Source organism: Cnephaeus nilssonii, assembly GCF_951640355.1.
Source record: "Cnephaeus nilssonii genome assembly, chromosome: 24".
Lineage (NCBI taxonomy): Eukaryota > Metazoa > Chordata > Mammalia > Chiroptera > Vespertilionidae > Cnephaeus > Cnephaeus nilssonii.
The window spans coordinates 14,302,294-14,320,317 of NC_137095.1; the positions used below are offsets into that span (position 1 = coordinate 14,302,294).

Sequence of the window (18,024 nt, forward strand, 5' to 3'; positions counted from 1 at the left end):
GGGGCTAACTCCTCAGACGACACTGAGCAAAGGGATATGAGCAAAATGCCATGTACCAAGCTGATTATAAAGTGTTCCTCACTGGCTTCTACTGAGATCTCAAATGAGGAGAAATATTCTTTTTTTCTTTAAGGCTGGTTTTGAATTAAAAATTGAGACATCACGTTTGCCCAGCTGGCATGGCTCAGTGGTTGAGCATCGACCTAGGAACCAGGAGGTCTGGTTCGATTCCCGGTCAGGGCACATGCCTGGGTTGCAGGCTCCATCCCCAGTGTGGAGCACAGAGGAGGCAGACAATCAATGATTCTCTCTCATCATTGATGTTTCTATCTCTCCCTCCCTTCCTCTCTGAGATCAATAAAAATGTTTTAAATATAAAATATAATAAATAAATAAATAAAACATCATCCGTGGGCCATACACAATTATCAACTTAAAAATCAGCCTGCCGTATTTGGTCCAACATTTCATTAACTCACCCCTAATGCCCTGGCAGGGCCAGGCCACATGATTTCTCAGGCCTTGTATTTAGAGTACAATTTATGCATATTTTCACAATAGCAATGATGGCCGGTGGCTTCGGTAATCGGCGACCATCAGCGCCACTGATGGCAGATGTGACGGCAATTCTGCCATTCCATTCCTTACCCATCGGCAGCGATCTACACTGGCGGTGATGGATCAGATACCCAAACGGATGCCATGCTAATGTCATGTAAAGCAGATAGAAAACACGGAGCTAATGAGGGCAGAAATGCCACCTGGCGCTTCCACGGTTTCAATCATGTAACCAGTTGGTATGGAGATGGATCGTGACTACTGCAAGGGGACGTGGTGATTAGGTAACATATTTACCCTGCTCCCAACCAGTAACTTATAATTTTTCAAATGGAATCCACAATAAATATATTTTGCATCATGACCTAGAACAAATACACCTACAATACAAACACACCTCGTACAAAAAAACCCAAAGCAACACTTACCCATACTGTTGGCGATGTATTTTTCTGTTCTAACCTAATATAGACGCGTTCAACAATGCTGGTCTGGACCGACTGAATTGTTTTTACTGACCTTCTTAATGAGACACGGTGAACGCTGCCCAAACCAACCTATTTGGATTGTTTTTGCCCTTTCGACAACTCCACCTACTACTTTTTTTTCTCATTCCAACGGATTTAAAGACATTTTATGATGGCATTAAAAATATATAGGGTGTCCCAGAAAAATGCATACACACATTTTGAACAATTATAAAGGCGGCATTTATTAAAATACATTTCATTTTCAAAATGGAGCTATCAGAGGATAAAAGTGTGCATGCATTTCTTTGGGGCACCCTGTATATGAATAAGCGTCCAATATCAGAGTGATTTAGGTCCATACAAACTATGACGAGGAAGAGGGTAGGTGGCATTCTCGCCTTTGAGGTCCCAGTACCTCCACCTCAGTGCTCCGTCTGAGCCGTAATGGGTCCCTGACAAATCTTGTTGGCTTTTAGGGTAAATAAAGGAGCATTTTCAGTGTTGACAGCCCTGGCACAGACAGTAACTTTCACTGAGCGGAACAAAGCCCAGCCACAGCGGCCGTAGAGTTGAGTCCAGACCTTAGTTCCACTCCAGCCAGGCTCCAGGGCTCCCTGCTGAGCCCCCTTCCTCAGAACCGAAGAAACCCGGGCTCCATCTCTCTTCACCTGAGGGGGTGGGGGTTCAGATCCAGAGGTGAGGGAGCCAACCCTGCCATCCACAAAACCCCTCAGGCAAAGGGAACCACTTGGCTCTGTAGCCCCCGCCGCACCTGGTGGGCTGTGCAAGGCCCAGGCACAGGGGCTGCGGCCCAGGAGGGAGACCGCGCCTGGACACGGGCTCGGCCTGTGCGGGGACAGGGGCCTGGACACATGGCCTGTGCGGGGACAGGGGCCGGACATAAGGCCTGTGAGGGGACAGGGGCCGGACATAAGGCCTGTGAGGGGACAGGGGGCCGGACATAAGGCCTGTGAGGGGACAGGGGGCTGGACATAAGGCCTGTGAGGGGACAGGGGGCCGGACATAAGGCCTGTGAGGGGACAGGGGGCTGGACATAAGGCCTGTGAGGGGACAGGGGCCGGACATAAGGCCTGTGAGGGGACAGGGGGCCGGACATAAGGCCTGTGAGGGGACAGGGGGCCGGACATAAGGCCTGTGAGGGGACAGGGGGCCGGACATAAGGCCTGTGAGGGGACAGGGGGCTGGACATAAGGCCTGTGAGGGGACAGGGGGCTGGACATAAGGCCTGTGAGGGGACAGGGGGCTGGACATAAGGCCTGTGAGGGGACAGGGGCCCGGACATAAGGCCTGTGAGGGGACAGGGGCCCGGACATAAGGCCTGTGCAGGAACAGGGGCCCGGACACATGGCCTGTGCGGGGACAGGGGCCCGGACATAAGGCCTGTGAGGGAACAGGGGGCTGGGGCACATGGCCTGTGCGGGGACAGGGGCCCGGTGAGGGGACAGGGGCCCGGACATAAGGCCCGTGCGGGGACAGGGAACCAGACATAAGGCCTGTGCGGGGACAGGGAACCGGACATAAGGCCTGTGCGGGGACAGGGGCCCGGTGAGAGGACAGGGGCCCGGTGAGGGGACAGGGAACCGGACATAAGGCCTGTGCGGGGACAGGGGCCCTGTGAGGGGACAGGGGCCCGGACATAAGGCCTGTGCGGGGACAGGGGCCCTGTGAGGGGACAGGGGCCCGGACATAAGGCCTGTGCGGGGACAGGGCCTCAAACATGACCTGCGTGGGAACAGGCACTGCACCTGGGGGGTAGGCCGCCCCCACCTCCCCTCAGTCCCCCCCCTCAGTCCCCCCCCCCCCCCCCCCCCCCGCCCCACACACACCCGGGCCGCCAGGCCTTGCGCTGCACGCTCCGCACCTTCTCCCGCACCGTCCCTGACGCCCGGTCCGGCGGGTCCTGCTGCGCAGGCGCGGCAGCGGCGCCTCTGGCCGCGGTGCATGCTGGGCCGGCGCTCGAGGCCCGCGCAGGTGGCGGCCCGCGTGCACCAGGACCGCGGCTTCCGGTCCACGGCTTCCGGTCCGTGGCAGGTGCTGGAGCCGGGCTGCCGTAAACTGAGTCCACGCCTTGATGAAAACAGAACTAAACCCTGGAAATCTTCATGAAGGAGGAGGGGTCGTGTAGTCTGGGGACCCCGCCCAGCCCTGGGTTTCAGACCCCGACTCTTCAAGTTACTAACTTTGGGGGGTGGGGTAGCCTTGGGCTTTTTCATGGCCTTTTATTTACTTTTATTATTTATTTATTTATCTTTATTTCAGGGAGGAGGGAGGAGAGAGAAACATCCATGATGAGAATCATGGATCGGCTGCCTCCTGCACGCCCCACACTGGGGATCGAGCCCGCAGCTGGGCATGAGCCCTTGGCGGGAATCAAACCCTGACCTCCTGGTCCATGGGTGGATGCTCAACCACTGAGCCACACCAGCCGGGCCCAATGTACTTTTCTTTAGATACCGCAGTGGCTTTTTGCAACAGCGTGTTCACAGTAGGCAGGATGGACAGTACAGATGCGGAAGAATCCCCGTGTCACCTGTGCCATGTCACTATTGCAAATGGCATGCTGCTGTGTGTGTGAGCCCAGCCTCCCACGGTAGGTATGTCACCTGACCTGCCACGAATGGAATGACACATCTTCCTCAACAGGGCCCTCTGCCATCCTCCACGACAGACTATTATTAAAGAACTAAATAAGCTCTACCGTTCATTTCCTTTTTTTTTAATATCTATTTTTATGGACTTCAGAGTAGGAGAGGGAGAGAAACATCAATGATGAGAGATTGTCATGGATCGGCTGCCTCCTGCACGCCCCACACTGGGGATCGAGCCTGCAACCCAGGCGTGTGCCCTGACCAGGAATCGAACCACAACCTTCTGGTTCATAGGTCGATGCTTAACCACTGAGCAACACCAGCTGGGCTGTTCATTTGCTTTTTACAGTGCTGTTAAAAGCAATGCGCCTGGTGGAATTCCAATGGCTTTTCTCTCTTCATGCTTTCTTTGCAATTCAAGTACAGCCCGGCCAGTGTGGCTCTGTGGTTAATCATGGACTTATGAGCCAGGAAATCAGGGTTGGATTCCCGGTCAAGGCACAAGCCTGGGTTGCGGGCTCGATCCCTAGTAGGAGGCGTGCAGAAGGCGGCTGATCTAGGATTCTCTCTCATCATTGATGTTTCTCTCCCCCTCTCCCTTCCTCTCTGAAATCAATAAAAATATATTTTAAAAATATATATAGACTAGTGAGCTTTGTAATTAGGAGTAAGGAATACACCATGTAAAGGCTTCTATGGCTTTGCTCAGCTCTACCTTCTTCAGAATGAGCAGAAAAAGTTAGAACTGCTTTGCTAGTCTGACCTGTGAGAACACTCAGAAAGGCATTTCGTCAACCACAGTGTCTGAGAGGGCATTCAAATAAGCATCACCATTTTACATAAAGGACGAGACCAATTAAAAGTCCAGTATTTAGGTCAAGTTTCCAAACACCTGGGCAGCTCCAGCCTGGTGCCTGCAGCCCCCGTGGGGTGTGCTCCCCGAAGGGGTGGGAGGAGCCGGACAGGCAGAGCCTGAGGCCCCGTAACCTGGACGTGGCCTTCAGTGATGGTGTGGTTTTCAGCCTTTTTGTCACTCAAAAATTCCCGGTGTTCAGAGAACAGGTAAGTTGAAAACCACTGTCTTTCTGTGGTTTCTCTCCTCCTCCCCTGTGGATCCAACTAAAACTGCTCTCTCAGCACTGGCTGGTGTGGCTCAGTGGATAGAGCACCGGCCCATGGACTGAAGGGTTCCAGGTTTAATTCCGGTCGGGGGCACGTGCCTTGGTTGCAGGCTCCATCCCCAGCCCGGGCCCTGGTCGGGGCGTGTGCTGGAGGCAACCAATCCATGTATCTCTCTCACATCGATGTTTCTCCCTCTCTCTCTCCACTCTGTGTGAAAATCAGTGGGGAAAATATCCTCGGGTGAGGATTAAAAAAAAAATCCTTAGAGAGGGAGCCCTTCTCATTAACTCAGCATCTGTCATGTGCTCAGAATGGGATTGACAGGAGGCTATTCACTAGGGACAATGGGAAAAGAGCTTGGCAAACAGAGACTGTTCACGCATGATTAAAATATGTGTCAAATGCTACAATACAGGAAAGAGCACACAGTACTATTTAATGGTTCAAAACAGACGAGGAAGGCCATAGTCCGTTTGGCTCAGTGAATAGAGCGTTGGCCCACGGACTGAAGGATCCCGGGTTCGATCCCAGCCAAGGGCATATACCTCAATGCAGGCTCAATCGCTGGCCTTGGTCAGTCAGTGCGAGTGCAGGAGGCAACCAATCGATGTGTCTGTCTCTCTCTCACATCGATGTTTCTCTCTCCCTCTCCCCCTCTCTTCCATTCTTTCTAAAAATCAACGGAAAGATACCCTCGGGTGAGAATTAACAAAATAGATGGGGGAGGCTTCCCAGATCCAACATGGAAGATGGGGCGTGATGAGGGAATATGTGAGAAAATCAAGGTGATGCTGCTCAGACATGGGTGGGGGAGAACCACGGGTGAGAGCAGCAGGTTGGGGCCCATTGCACAAGGCCCTGCAGAACCTGTTTGAGGCTGACAAACAGCCACCATCCCAGCACACGGGGAGTGCTGGGGACAATGCGGAGAGGTTTAATGGCGGAAATGCAGCGACTTGACCATTATTTAAAAAAATAATTTAGAGCACGCTTCCAAATAGTGCTGAAGAAGCCAGACACCAAAGAACACGTACGCTAGGGTTCCATTTGTAGAAAAGACAAAACCAGGCAATATTTATCTACGTTCTCTCCATTCAAGATAGAGCTACCTTTATGGCCGTGGGAGGGAGGGAGAGAGAGAAACATCGATGAGAGAGGATCACTGATCGGCTGCCTCCTGCACGCCCCCTACTGGGGATCGAGCCTGCAACGTGGGCATGTGCCCCGACTGGGAATGGAGCCTCGACCTCTTGGTTCATAGGTCGACACGCGCAGGCTGGACTCGCTACATCTTTTTAAGTCACCAGGCTGCTTCCAATCGGCAAAAAGAAAAAAGAACCCTTCGGAGGTTTGCTTTTTGACCGGCACCTCATTCGGGCAAAACAAATAGTTCCTGGAAATGAAATGCCACCGTTTCAAAAAGGGCTCGTACTTTTATTACAGATCGCCTCCATCTGTTTTAACAACCTCAGGAGGGCCGTCGGGTTATATGGGAAAAGGTTTTTCTTCTGCAAACGGGAAATGGCACCTTGCAGCTCCTGGAAGCACTTCAGTGTTTGGTACAATGTTCCCACTTCACAGACAGCGGCCCTTGGGGGTTCGCCACAGCCCACAGAGAAAGGAGTATCGGCTTCTTTCGGAACCACAGGCCCCGACGGCAGCTCCAAGCTCAGTTCTTTCTCACCCCTCCTTGTTCCCACTGTGTCCTGCGTTTTCTCCGTGGCTTCTCGGTGTACAGGCGTCTGCTTACTATTTGCTGAGCACACGTCTGGGGACTCTACCTCGGAGTCATCGGAGGTGTCGTAATCCACCAGGCTCTGGGCAGCTTGCGGGGGAGCCCGACTCCCGGGCTGGGGCGAGGCGTGGCTCTCCCGGGACATCACAACCTGGTTCGCTGGGTCCGGGGAAGCCTCCGACGCCCAGGAGACACAGGCGTGCGCGCTCCTGTGACAGCCCAGGGCAGCCAGCGGCCTGGATTCTGTGTGGTTGCTGCCTGTGTCTTGGACAAGTGAGGAGGTCCGACCACAAGTATTTATGCTATCGGTACATTCAGTTACATCAAAGTGCTTGCAGATGGTAAGAAATGCATCCCAGTCTTTGGGCAGTAGTTTCAAGTATCGGACAAAATATTCCAGGAAACAGGTTTCGGAGGAAATCAAAAAGTCAAGAAGAACTGTAGAATCAAATCCTATATTTTTTAAAAGGAATAAAAAAATGCAGTGCGGGTTGTAGCCATTTTCGTGTGTGTGACGGTCCCACGTTTCTTTTTCCTGGGCCAAGTTTTGAGCAGCTTCATGTTCTCTGAAAATAAAGATAACAGAGACCCCCAGATTAATGACCTTTTACAAAAATAAGTGTTGGCAGATGTAATTCACATGCAATAATTCACCTACCAGATTACTGTGTAATCTATGCATTATTTGAAAAGAAAAAAAGTCGCCCTACCCGGTTTGGCTCAGTGGATAGAGGGTCAGCCTGCGGACTGAAAGGTCCCAGGTTCGATTCCGGTCAAGGGCATGTACCTTGGTTGCAGGCACATCTCCAGTGGGGGGTGTGCAGGAGGCAGCTGATCGATGTTTCTCTCTCATCGATGTTTCCAACTATCTCTCTACCTTCCTCTCTGTAAAAAATCAATAAAATATATTTTTTTAAAAAGCCAAGACAATCTCTTTCTCCACAAACTCTATATTAACCTGACTCAACAGAATAAACAAAATCCACTGACTTTGGTAGTTCTAGTGTTTGTCTGCCCAACGAGAAGTACCGTCTCCCATTCCTTGACATCAGACTTCATTCCGGCCCGTAACTACTAATTCCACATGGTAAGGTGGAGCTGGACCCTACCCTCCTCCCTTCCTTCTACCCTCTCCTGATCCTGGTGGACATGTGACCCAGACTGACCAATCAGCTCTCCCCTGGGACTTGTGCTGGAGTTATTCATGATTATTTATAACTGGAAGGCTGCTGTAAGTCTGACATTGCTAGTGGCCCTGCCTCAGGATGAATTCAGAGGTGTGAGACAGAGAAGAGAAATAATCAACCCGCCGGTGTGGCTCAGTGGTTGAGCGTCGACCCATGTACCATGGGGTCGCCAGTTCGATTCCCAGTCAGGGCACATTCCCAGGTTATTTGCTCTATCCCCAGTAGGAGGTGTGCAGGAGGCAGCCGATCCATGATTCTCTCTCACCATTGATGTTTCTCTCTCTCTCTCTCTCTCTCTCTCTCTCTCTCTCTTTCTCTCTCTCTTCCTCTCTGAAATCAACAAAAAATATATATTTAAAAAGAAAGCAGAAATTGTGGATAAGGTCATCAGTTATTAGCTTCCTAACCAATTACAGAGATGTGCCACAAGAAGGCATTACCTCAGCCCAGCTGTTTTAATAAAGCAGAAATAAGATCAGTATACAATGTCATCAGTAATATGACTTCATAATCAATTTCACAGCACTGCCTCAAGGTGGGATCAGCCCCAGTTGAACTGGGTATAAAAATGAAAACTTTCCCAACCAATTAGTAAATATTATAAAAGGAAAGAACATGAAAACTTAGAATAGCAGCTCCTTTGATGACTTACAAGTTTTTACTCGCCTTTACAACGGCAAACATCACCTTATAGAAGCTCCATATAGAAAAGTCAGTCTTAGAAGCAAGAGCTCCTACACAAATCAGTGAGATTAGGATTTAGACACAGGCAGCACAGAGATGGAGACTACACCAGTGCTTCCGCTTGCTAAGGCCAGGCTAGTTATGCTAACCTGGGTTGCCTCGCCGACCACATCTTCTAACGAGAACTAAAATGTAATCTCGTTTTCATGCAGGGCAGAGTTAAAGGAAGGAACTGGCTCTCACCAGGAAACCACAAGATTGTTAGGGATGTTTTTTTTCCTCCTAATGATGGAAAGTAAACAATAGGGCCAGCGCAGTATTAAAAATGTTCTCTGCTTTCCTGGCATGTGGTGAGTGCAATGACTTGACAATATACCAACCTGGTGAGCTTGAGGTAGATGCCCATTGATGCTTTGGCAGCCTCCAGCATGTCATCGTCTTGTTCTATGAAGACCCTAGACAGCCACTCGCACGGATTGTGTGCCTGCACGGAGGGCTGGAGGTGAGGCTTTAAGAAGGTCAGCAGCTCAGACATGTACCTCTGCAAATCAACTTCAAAACATGAACATTTTTAAAATGTGGGCAACGGTTTACAAATACATTCAGATCTTGCCTAGGTATATACATAATGACAGCACCTGAAGTACTTTATATCACACTCAAAATGTCTGCAAGTTAGGGAATTGAGCTTCAGAGAAAAAAAATGACTAATCAATAGAATGCCATTAAAATGAACAGTCAGACTGTTCATCAATTCTTGCTAAAAGTACATAAATGAATGGATGGGCAGTAGACAACAGAAATCACTGAATGCCATAGCTGTTACTAGTGGCAACAATGCAAGGAAACAAAAAACAAACTTCTTTTTGGTTATTTAAAGCATTAAAAGCAAGTACTACTATTAATAGTAAGCACAAAACTCAAACAGGTTTGGGAAATTTTAAGTGCAACTTACAACTCTGAATTATGTAACATATGCCACCTAGTGTTGTAAATTATAACTGCACACAATTATATCTAATATACAAGTATAGCTAAATGATGTCCAAAGCAATTCAGGAAGTCACTGCTTACAAGCCAAACCTTTCACTAGAACTATACGCTGCCTGTTTAGAGATGTTTGCTCTTCGTTTTTCTCAAATGAAGAGGAGGACGTGTCTTCCCAGCACCTAAACTGAATATCATACTTTAAATGGTTGTCTTAGGTCTCTACATCCTGGAAATTACATGCCACAATTCCTTCATCAATATCTCTTCACAGATTAGTTTCCATTCAATTCCTAATTATTAATAATCTACATGAGTAGATATATTAATTTTATAAAGAATATGAAAATGCTACAAATACCCATATATCAGTTGACTTATATCACTACTTTGCACTGACTTAACAACACCTCCTTTCTAAAAAACTTCGTCATTAATTATACGAGTTCAGCTTAGCCCACAAAATGTTGATGTTCCTGAAGGTAATTCTAATTTTTTTTAAAGAATATCTGATAAATTATTATTAGGATTACATGTAGCTTAAATTAGTAGACTTATAGTTCTGAGATTTGATAATTATAATTGTACTTCAGTAAGTAATTACCCTTTACTTCACATACAAAAGGAGTTTGGAGACCAGCTGGTGTGGCTCAGGGGTTGAGAGTCAACCTATGAACCAGGAGGTCACAGTTCAATTTCCCATCAGGGCACATGCCTGGATTGCAGGCTCCATTCCCAGTAGGCGGTGTGGGTGCAGGAGGCAGCCGATTGATGATTCTCTCTCAACACTGATGTTTCTATCTCTCTCTTCCTCTCCCTCTCTGAAGTCAATAATTAATATATATATATACATATATACATACATACACACACACACACACACACACACACACACACACACACACACATATGGAGTCAGAAGAATTACCTTTCATTTCCTTGGCAGAAGCACACTTTTGAAACTTGATTTCTAAGGATTTCATGATAAGCAAGCTCGTGGCTCTAAGGATCACGTGATCTGGACCAGGGGGCCGCTCACATCCAGGCTGAACCTCACCGCCTGCGAAGCAGGAGGGTTTTCCATGGACAGACAACATCCCCAATAAGCCCAAATCCACAGCTTGCAACACAGCGTCAGCTAAAGCCGCCACGTCCCCGTCTAAATGCTGATCCGGTGGCGCCAGGGCGGCGGCAGCCCCGCGACAAAGGTCTTCACCCACTTTCCAGAGAAGGCACTTTTTGAGGAATATGACGAACTTCCTTTGGACGAAAGCCTGAACGGGCCAGGTGACGGCGTTCAGGACACAGGACGGTTTCAAAAAGACGATCCTCTGGCAGGTGAAATGCAGGTCCCGGTGGGCTCTGGAAGCTATGAGAAGTTCCAGCAATTCCAGGATGCCCAGCAAGCTGTTTGCTATGTTACAAGCGCCCGGGGGTCTTTCAAGATGCTGAGAAAAGAAGGAGTTGTAAAAGACTTCAAAGGGCGTGTCCAAAGGAGCCAGGAACTGCTTCAAAAGTTCTGCAATTATAAAAAAGGTAACAATAAACAACAGGGAAAACAAAGCCTTCTACACATACACTTTTACAATTCCATTTCTAGAAATGCTATCACTTTACAAGATGAACAAATGGATTTGCATTACCTCTCCTGTGAACAAACAAAGATACACAGACTAACCTTAGTAACTAAGGTTAAAGTCCCGCTTTACAAGTAACCATAGCACCAGACTATTTTAATTTTTAATAACAATGAAAAAGCTTTTAATTTTTTTTTAAGGTATCCTTTCCTGGCCAGTGTGGCTCAGTGGTTGAGCATCGACCTATGAACCAGGAGGTCACAGTTCGATTCCCAATCAAGACACATGCCCAAGTTACAGGCCCGATCCCCAGTACAGGGCGTGCAGGAGGCAGCCGGTCAATGATTCCCTCTCATCATTGATGTTTCTCTCTCTCTCTCTCCCTCTCCCTTCCTCTCTGAAATCAATACAAATATATATATTTTTAAAAAGGTATCCTCAATCAAAAAATATGGGGCAAGATTCTTGGATTTTTCATACTTGAAAACAGATCAGATGTTGTAAAATAAGTTTTACTCTTTGTTATAAATGTAATTCCCCTTGGGAGCAAGTTAATGACAGTTGTTTATGGGGAAATATAATTCATACCTGATTTTTGTGAACATGTATCTTTAAAGATTTCTTTTATTACAGCAGTAAGAGTCCAGAGGCAGTATACTACCTTATCACTTTCAGAGTATTCAGAAAGACTTTTTTGGCAAAAAGCAATCCAGGAATTACTTAATGTTATCTACAAGACACAAAATTTTAAAAAGTGGTAAGTTATAACTAGAGGCCCGGTGCACAGATTCATGCACTGGTGGGGTCCCTCGGCCTGACCTGCAGGGATCAGACTGAAACCAGCTCTCCAACATCCCCCGAGGGGTCCCGGATTAAGAAAGGGAGGTTCTTGGGTGATGCACCCTAGAATCGGGCTCCCTCCTCTCTGGTTCCAGGTGCGTGAGCCAAGAACCACTGCCAAGTGACCAGAGCTCAGCAGCTCCTACATTGAGCATATGCCCCCTGGTGGTCAGTGCACATCATAGCTACTGGCCGGTCGCTTAGGCTTTTATATATATAGACTAGAGGCCCAGTGCATGAAAGTCATGCACAGGTAGGGTCCCTAGGCCTGGCCGATGAGAGCCTTCCGGCTGCCAGCCAGGGCCTCCCTTTGTTTCATGCCGCCCCCTGGTGGTCATCACATGTCATAGTGAGCGATCGGTCTCCCAGTTGGTCTCCTGGTTGAACTCCCGTGGGGACAATTTGCATATTAGGCTCTTATATATATTAATATTGTCCTTACAATTACGAATCACCTATTACACACAATACAACTCTATACAACATTGTTTTAAGAAAGTATGATATTTGTTAAAAATAAGACACACGCACACACAAAACAGAAAAAACAATAGGGCACAAATATCCTAATATTCTTAAGCCAAAAAATTCAATATGTCATAGAAATAAAGGATCGAAAGGGAACATGAAAATATCAGCAGTGGTTCTCTCCAGGTGGTGAAAGGTGTACATTTTATTTTGTTCTTTGTACTTTTTCTCATTTCTCAAAATTTTCTAATGCAAATACCTACCTTTTTGTATTCAGGAAAAAAATGTCATTTTCAGAAAGGAACAAGCATTTACAGCTGAAAGTCAGTAGGTGCTTAGGTTTGTTTAGTAACTAATTCAGAGATAAGAGAAAAATCTGATGTGTTTCTTCTTTTCTTCATTTTGCTGAGACCATTCTTAAAATTTACTTAGAGTAAACCTGTGAAAAATGGTCTTGCTTTGAAGCATAATAGTAATCCCTCCTTTGGAAAAACTGCTGTTTGAAACTGCTGTTTTGAAATTCTCTGCTATTTTTTTGCTAGTCCTTCTGTTATTTTTAGACTGCAAAATAACTTTGTTTTTTAGCTTGAGTAATAGAAAAGATAAACTTAACTGTCTGACCTTGCAAGCTAGCTATCTAAAGGGGCTGATACGCTGATACTGATAATAATTCCCATATTCTCATGCCAAGTGTTTGTTCATTATGTATCCAAGGTTACAGATGTCTATATAGATAGGTACTCAAGGTTACAGGTATCTGTACAGATATGCTATGTACTCAAGGTTACAAGCTGTCTACAAAAATAACTTACACGAAGAACTAGAAGGATATAAAAAGGAAATACTCCCTCCTGTGTTTGTTCAGAATTTGACAGAGGTAATCTGCTCCGAACCTGCGCGCAATAAAGATGACTCCTAACACTATGGTTCATTAAGGCGTCTTGTCTAGCTCGCTGATCTGCGATACAACAGGTTGATCTCAAGCAGGGGTTTCTAACCCTTTCCTTGAGGGGCGGAAGGAAACGCACCTTCTCCTTTGAGAATCTGAAGTTATGGAATCACTGGCTTGAACCCCCCTTCAGGTTAAGAGTCTAATTTGTAATGAGCTAGAGCAGTGGTCGGCAAACTGCGGCTCGCGAGCCACATGCGGCTCTTTGGCCCCTTGAGGGTGACTCTTCCACAAAATACCACGTGCGGGCCCGCACGTACAGTGCGATTGAAACTTCGTGGCCCATGCGCAGAAGTCGGTTTTTCGGCTCTCAAAAGAAATTTCAATCGTTGTCCTGTTGATATTTGGCTCTGTTGACTGATGAGTTTGCCGACCACTGAGCTAGAGCATATCGAAGACTCGAATCCTTAATGCACGTCAGGTTATCAGGGTAGCAGTCATGTTACTGATACAACCACTTGAAGGGGGAAATGGGTGCCCAAGAGCAACTTTAAAGAACCTAGAAGAGAAAGCATAACAGGGGGTGAGGCCTTACCTTTTCTCTCAGTTGGAAATACAGAAGCCACGCCAGGCATTTTGCAGTCACGTGAGACAGCAACTTATCGGAGTCTTGGAACATGCAGATCTGTAGGAGAATAAATAAGTTGACCTATGACTGGTGAGTGTTTTTAAAACTTTGATCTCTAAAAACAGACAGAAAACACATGGCTTACTAATTGGGAATCCAGGTCCGATGATTTTAAAAGAATTGTAAGGATCTCTCTGTACTTCTCCTTCGCACGGAACGCGGTCTCCTCGGACAGTACCCTGCTCACCATCACTTGGATCACCGTCAACCGAAGGAGCGTGAAATCTCGGGCACTGCTCTTCCAAGGCGCAGGCGCGACAGGAACGGTAGCCGAATGGACAGGGGACGGCTGGCACTTGCCCTCGACACCGAGGGTGATGGCGCCACCGAGGGCGATGGCGCCCTGGGAGGAGGCGGTCCCAGAGCCATCGTGATCTGGAAACGCTGGGTGGAAATAGCGGATGTAATCCTGCGTGTCGTTTTCCAGTGTGGCTCCGACAAGTACCTTCTTATATAACTGGTCTAAAACCTCAAAGGAATCCTTCATTTTGACTGCCGACGTCTGTCTTCTAGACAGGAAGTTGGGCGATCCCAAGTGGTAAATATGAACCTTGGAAATGCGACAAATCTCTAAGGTGTTTCTTCCACAGAACCTACAATGGAAAAAATAAAACACTTTAAAAGTATAAGTGCGTGCCTTTTGGGGGGATGAGGACAAATATGTGATACCTTAATCAATAAAGAAATTTAAAAAAAAAAGTATAAGTGTTCCAGCCTGGCCAGTGTGGGTCAGCGGTTGAGCGTGAACCTAGGAATCAGGAGGTCACGGTTAGATTCCCAGTCAGGACACATGCCCGGGTTGCAGGCTTGACCCCAAGTAGAGGGCGTGCAGGAGGCAGCCGATTCATGATTCTCTCTCATCACTTCATCACTGATGTTTCTCTCTCTCTCTCTCTCTCTCTCCCTCTCTCTCCTGCTCCCTTCCTCTCTGAAAACCAAAAAAAAAAAAAATATATATATATATATATTATTAAAAAAATAAATAAATAAAATGGGTCTGGTTAGACTCTACAGAAAGTTGAGGGAGGTGGGGGAGGCCTGGGTATCAGGGCCAAGGTTAGGGGGGCACATAAGTTCCCAACATCCCTGCCGATCACCAGGGCCATCACAGCTGGTCGACTATGGTCTGGAGAGCACCCCACACCCTATTTTGAAAGGAGGGGGGAGGGATCGCTTCCGAACAGCTTGTGCTGTGCTGGGTACCTTCCCTTTGCCCTGCGGGTTATACGCATCACCTGTCTCCCAGCCCCAACAGGCTCCAACAGGAGATGGGGGGGGGGGGGGGACAGAAGGAGGGAGAGGGAGGGAGAAAGGTTCAGGAACTGCTCCTTCTATTTACCTTGGGGGGCCTAGAGCAGGTGCTGGCTGTTCCTGGCCCCAGGGGCTCATTTTCTTAAAACAATGGAGCTCAAGTTTCATGGGCCTCAGAATCACTAGGAAGAGGGCAGGGCCTTCCCCCAGGGGTTTCAGACACAGTAGTTCTGGGGCTGGGGGCCCCCATGTTTCTTTCTAACAAGTTCCCAGGTTCCCATGGAAGCACTGAGAATATTTAATACCTGCCTCGCTCTTGTAAATTGTCCCCTTATTAAACTCTCATCTGTAGAACTCTGCTACAGGTCATTTTTTTTTTAGCCTGATAATTAAGTCATAGATAAAAGACTTAAATGATGTGGTTAAGGCAGATCTGATTCAGTGAGTCGGGGGTGATGGGGGGGGGCAAGAACTGGACTGGGCACTAAACTTCAATGAGCACTGACCAATCTACTTGATTTTACTGATAAGGAATCTGACCACATTAGGCTGATGTTATATCATGGCAATGCTACCGTTTTGTTTTTCATGGAAAACGTCGACTGTATCAATATTTAAAAAAAGAAAAAAGACTTTTCTACCCTTAGATGGTAAAATAGGGTTCTACATTTTGAGTGCTGCTTGCAGAATGAAAGGTTTCCTCCCTCATTCCCCTTCGCCAATCTACGCCCCTGTCCTGCCTCCTCCCACCCCTGCCAACAGCACTACCTAGATTTTACTGGACTGAATTCTAAATTCTGTGCGCACAAATAAATTTGAATTTTTAAAAAATATTTTTTATTGATTTCAGAGAGAAAGGGAGCGGGAGAGAGAGAAACATCAATAATGAGAGAGAATCATGGATCAGCTGCCTCCTGCACGCCCCCTACTGGGGATGGAGCCCACAACCCGGGCTTGTGCCCTTGACCAGAAATCAAACCTTGACCTCCTGGTTCATAGTTCGACGCTCAAGTGCGGAGCCACACCAGTTGGGCAAGGTTTGATTTTCAATGATTGAAAAAAAAATGAGGTTACCTACCCCACCTCAGCCAAGTACCACACGCTCAATGCTTTGAGAAACTACAGGGCTTTTATGGTGAAAACATTTGCACAGCTCAAGTCGAGGAAGCCAGTACTCCTTTATTATTTAACAGTCCACGGGAAAGGCTCCTTCCTGACTCTGGCTCCTGATAAAATGCTGTTCCCTCTGCCTAGAAAAAGCTCTCCCACTTTTCCTTTTGTTTGAAGCTCGAATATACATTTCTATGCAACAAACTGCACAGCCTAGAAGAAATAAAGTTCTGGGAACACACAACCTACCAAGACTGAATCATGAAGAAATAGAAAATGTGAACACATGGCTACTTAGAGAAGATTGAACCCGTAATCAGAAACCTCCCAAACACTCAGCCTGGCCGGTTTGGCTCAATGGATAGAGCGCCGGCCTCGGGGCCAAAGGGTCCCGGGTTCGATTCCGGTCAAGGGCTTGCACCTGGGTTACGGCCTCTATTGGCCTGGTGGGGGGCGATAAGGGAGGTAACCATTGGATGCGTCTCTCTCACATACCTGTTACTCTCTCTAAATCAATGGGAAAAAATATCCTCGGGTGAGGATTCGCACAAAAATAAAATGAAAACTCCAAGGGTCAAGGGTTCTCTACTCCCTTTCCCCCCTTCCTTCACAGGAATCCGCATCCTGGTGGGGGAAAGCCCTTGGAGCGTCACCATCATTACAAAGACAGTCAGTCCCCGCTTCCTCGGTCTGCTCAGCCTGGAGCTACCGCGGCCCAAGGGATGGAGACCAGCCCAGGACCCGGCACTGGGGCGGTGGGACAAGGCGCCCCTGGGACTCCCGCCTCCCCAACCTTCAACCCTCGGGCCAGCCGCTCGGTCGGCCGCACGCACGGCTCCCCCGCCGCCGAGCTCAGTTTACCTGTCAGGGATGCTCCGCCACCGCCGTGCCCGCGACCGCCGGCCCCCTCCGGGCCACCGTAATTCACAGACCGTCGAGGTGGCCCCGCCTCCCGCATGCGTAGAAGCGCTATTCGGCGTACAGCGTCTCCTAGCAACCGCTTCGAGTCCCTCCGCTAGGGGTGGGCTTTGGAAGCCACAGCGGGGAAGCCTAGAGGGGGGTGAGCGAGTGCAGCCAATCGGAGACGAGTCCCAGCTTCGATGGCCACGCCTCCTCCAACTGTCGCGAATGCGCAGCCGGCTTTACGGCAGGCGAAGGGGTGGTGCCGCTAGGGATAAGGAGGAGAGAAGGAAGCGAGCAGCCAATCAAGTCGCCTCCTCCCTCCAGCCCCACCCACCCCGGACTTGGTTTACGGCTCCGGGCTCTGGCTCCAGGGCGGGCGCTGATTGGCTGCTGAAGGCTTGGTCCCATCCCAGTGACCCCAAAGTGCTGGAGGGAGGGGGCGGGGGTGGCCCAGTGCAAAGTGCATCCTGAAAGCCCCCCGCCTGGCGCCCCCGCGGCTGGCACTGAGGACCCTACCCAAGCCGAGACCTCGCTGCCCCGGGAGCTCCCGTGCCCTCGCCTCGGAGCTGGGAGCCTCCGGCCCGGACCGCGGCAGCCCCTCTGCTCGGAGCCCTCAGACCGGGACCCCCCCCCCCTCCCGCCCGTCCCCGAGCCGGGACTTCCTCCCTGCACCCCTGCCCCGAGGCTGCTCCCGCGGCCGGGACCGCCGCCTAGCGTCTGCTCGGCTGTGTGGATGCTCGCCGGGCTGGGGCCGGGAGGCTCCGGAACCCCCCGTGTCCGGCCCTGCCCGAGGCATTTCTTCAATGGAGAAGTTGGTGAGTGTGGAGGAGGCTGAGAGGAGGAAGCGCCGCAGCAGCTGAGGAGACAGGTAAAGTCAGTTACCTTCCCTGAAGCGAGGGGGGCGGCTGGGAGGGCAGGGAGGGGGGGGAAAAATCACTGCATCTTC

General features: G+C 48.9%; 2 protein-coding genes across 3 annotated transcripts in view; one reads left to right on the forward strand and one right to left on the reverse strand.

Moving 5' to 3' along the window:
* Nucleotides 1-5,570: 5,570 nt before the first annotated feature.
* On the reverse strand, nt 5,571-17,083 carry LINS1 (lines homolog 1). 2 transcript variants are annotated; one of them, XM_079764202.1, is made up of 7 exons: nt 17,037-17,083; nt 13,900-14,407; nt 13,722-13,811; nt 11,518-11,659; nt 10,281-10,871; nt 8,746-8,917; nt 5,571-7,060 (listed from the first exon to the last, which is right to left on the reverse strand). In XM_079764202.1, exons 2-7 carry the CDS (start codon nt 14,299-14,301, stop codon nt 6,175-6,177), a joined length of 2,283 nt encoding a protein of 760 aa, XP_079620328.1. In that variant the 5' UTR covers nt 14,302-14,407; nt 17,037-17,083; the 3' UTR covers nt 5,571-6,174. The 2 variants fall into 2 exon arrangements, with proteins under 2 accessions (XP_079620328.1, XP_079620329.1); XM_079764203.1 differs by lacking the exons at nt 11,518-11,659; nt 17,037-17,083 and having other exon boundaries at nt 13,900-14,035.
* Nucleotides 17,084-17,494: 411 nt separating this feature from the next.
* Nucleotides 17,495-18,024, forward strand: part of ASB7 (ankyrin repeat and SOCS box containing 7) — a 33,762-nt gene continuing 33,232 nt past the window's right edge. Inside the window, exon 1 of the mRNA XM_079763839.1 lies at nt 17,495-17,946. The gene's annotated coding sequence lies outside the window, so the exon portion shown is untranslated. The remainder of the gene's footprint in view (nt 17,947-18,024) is intronic.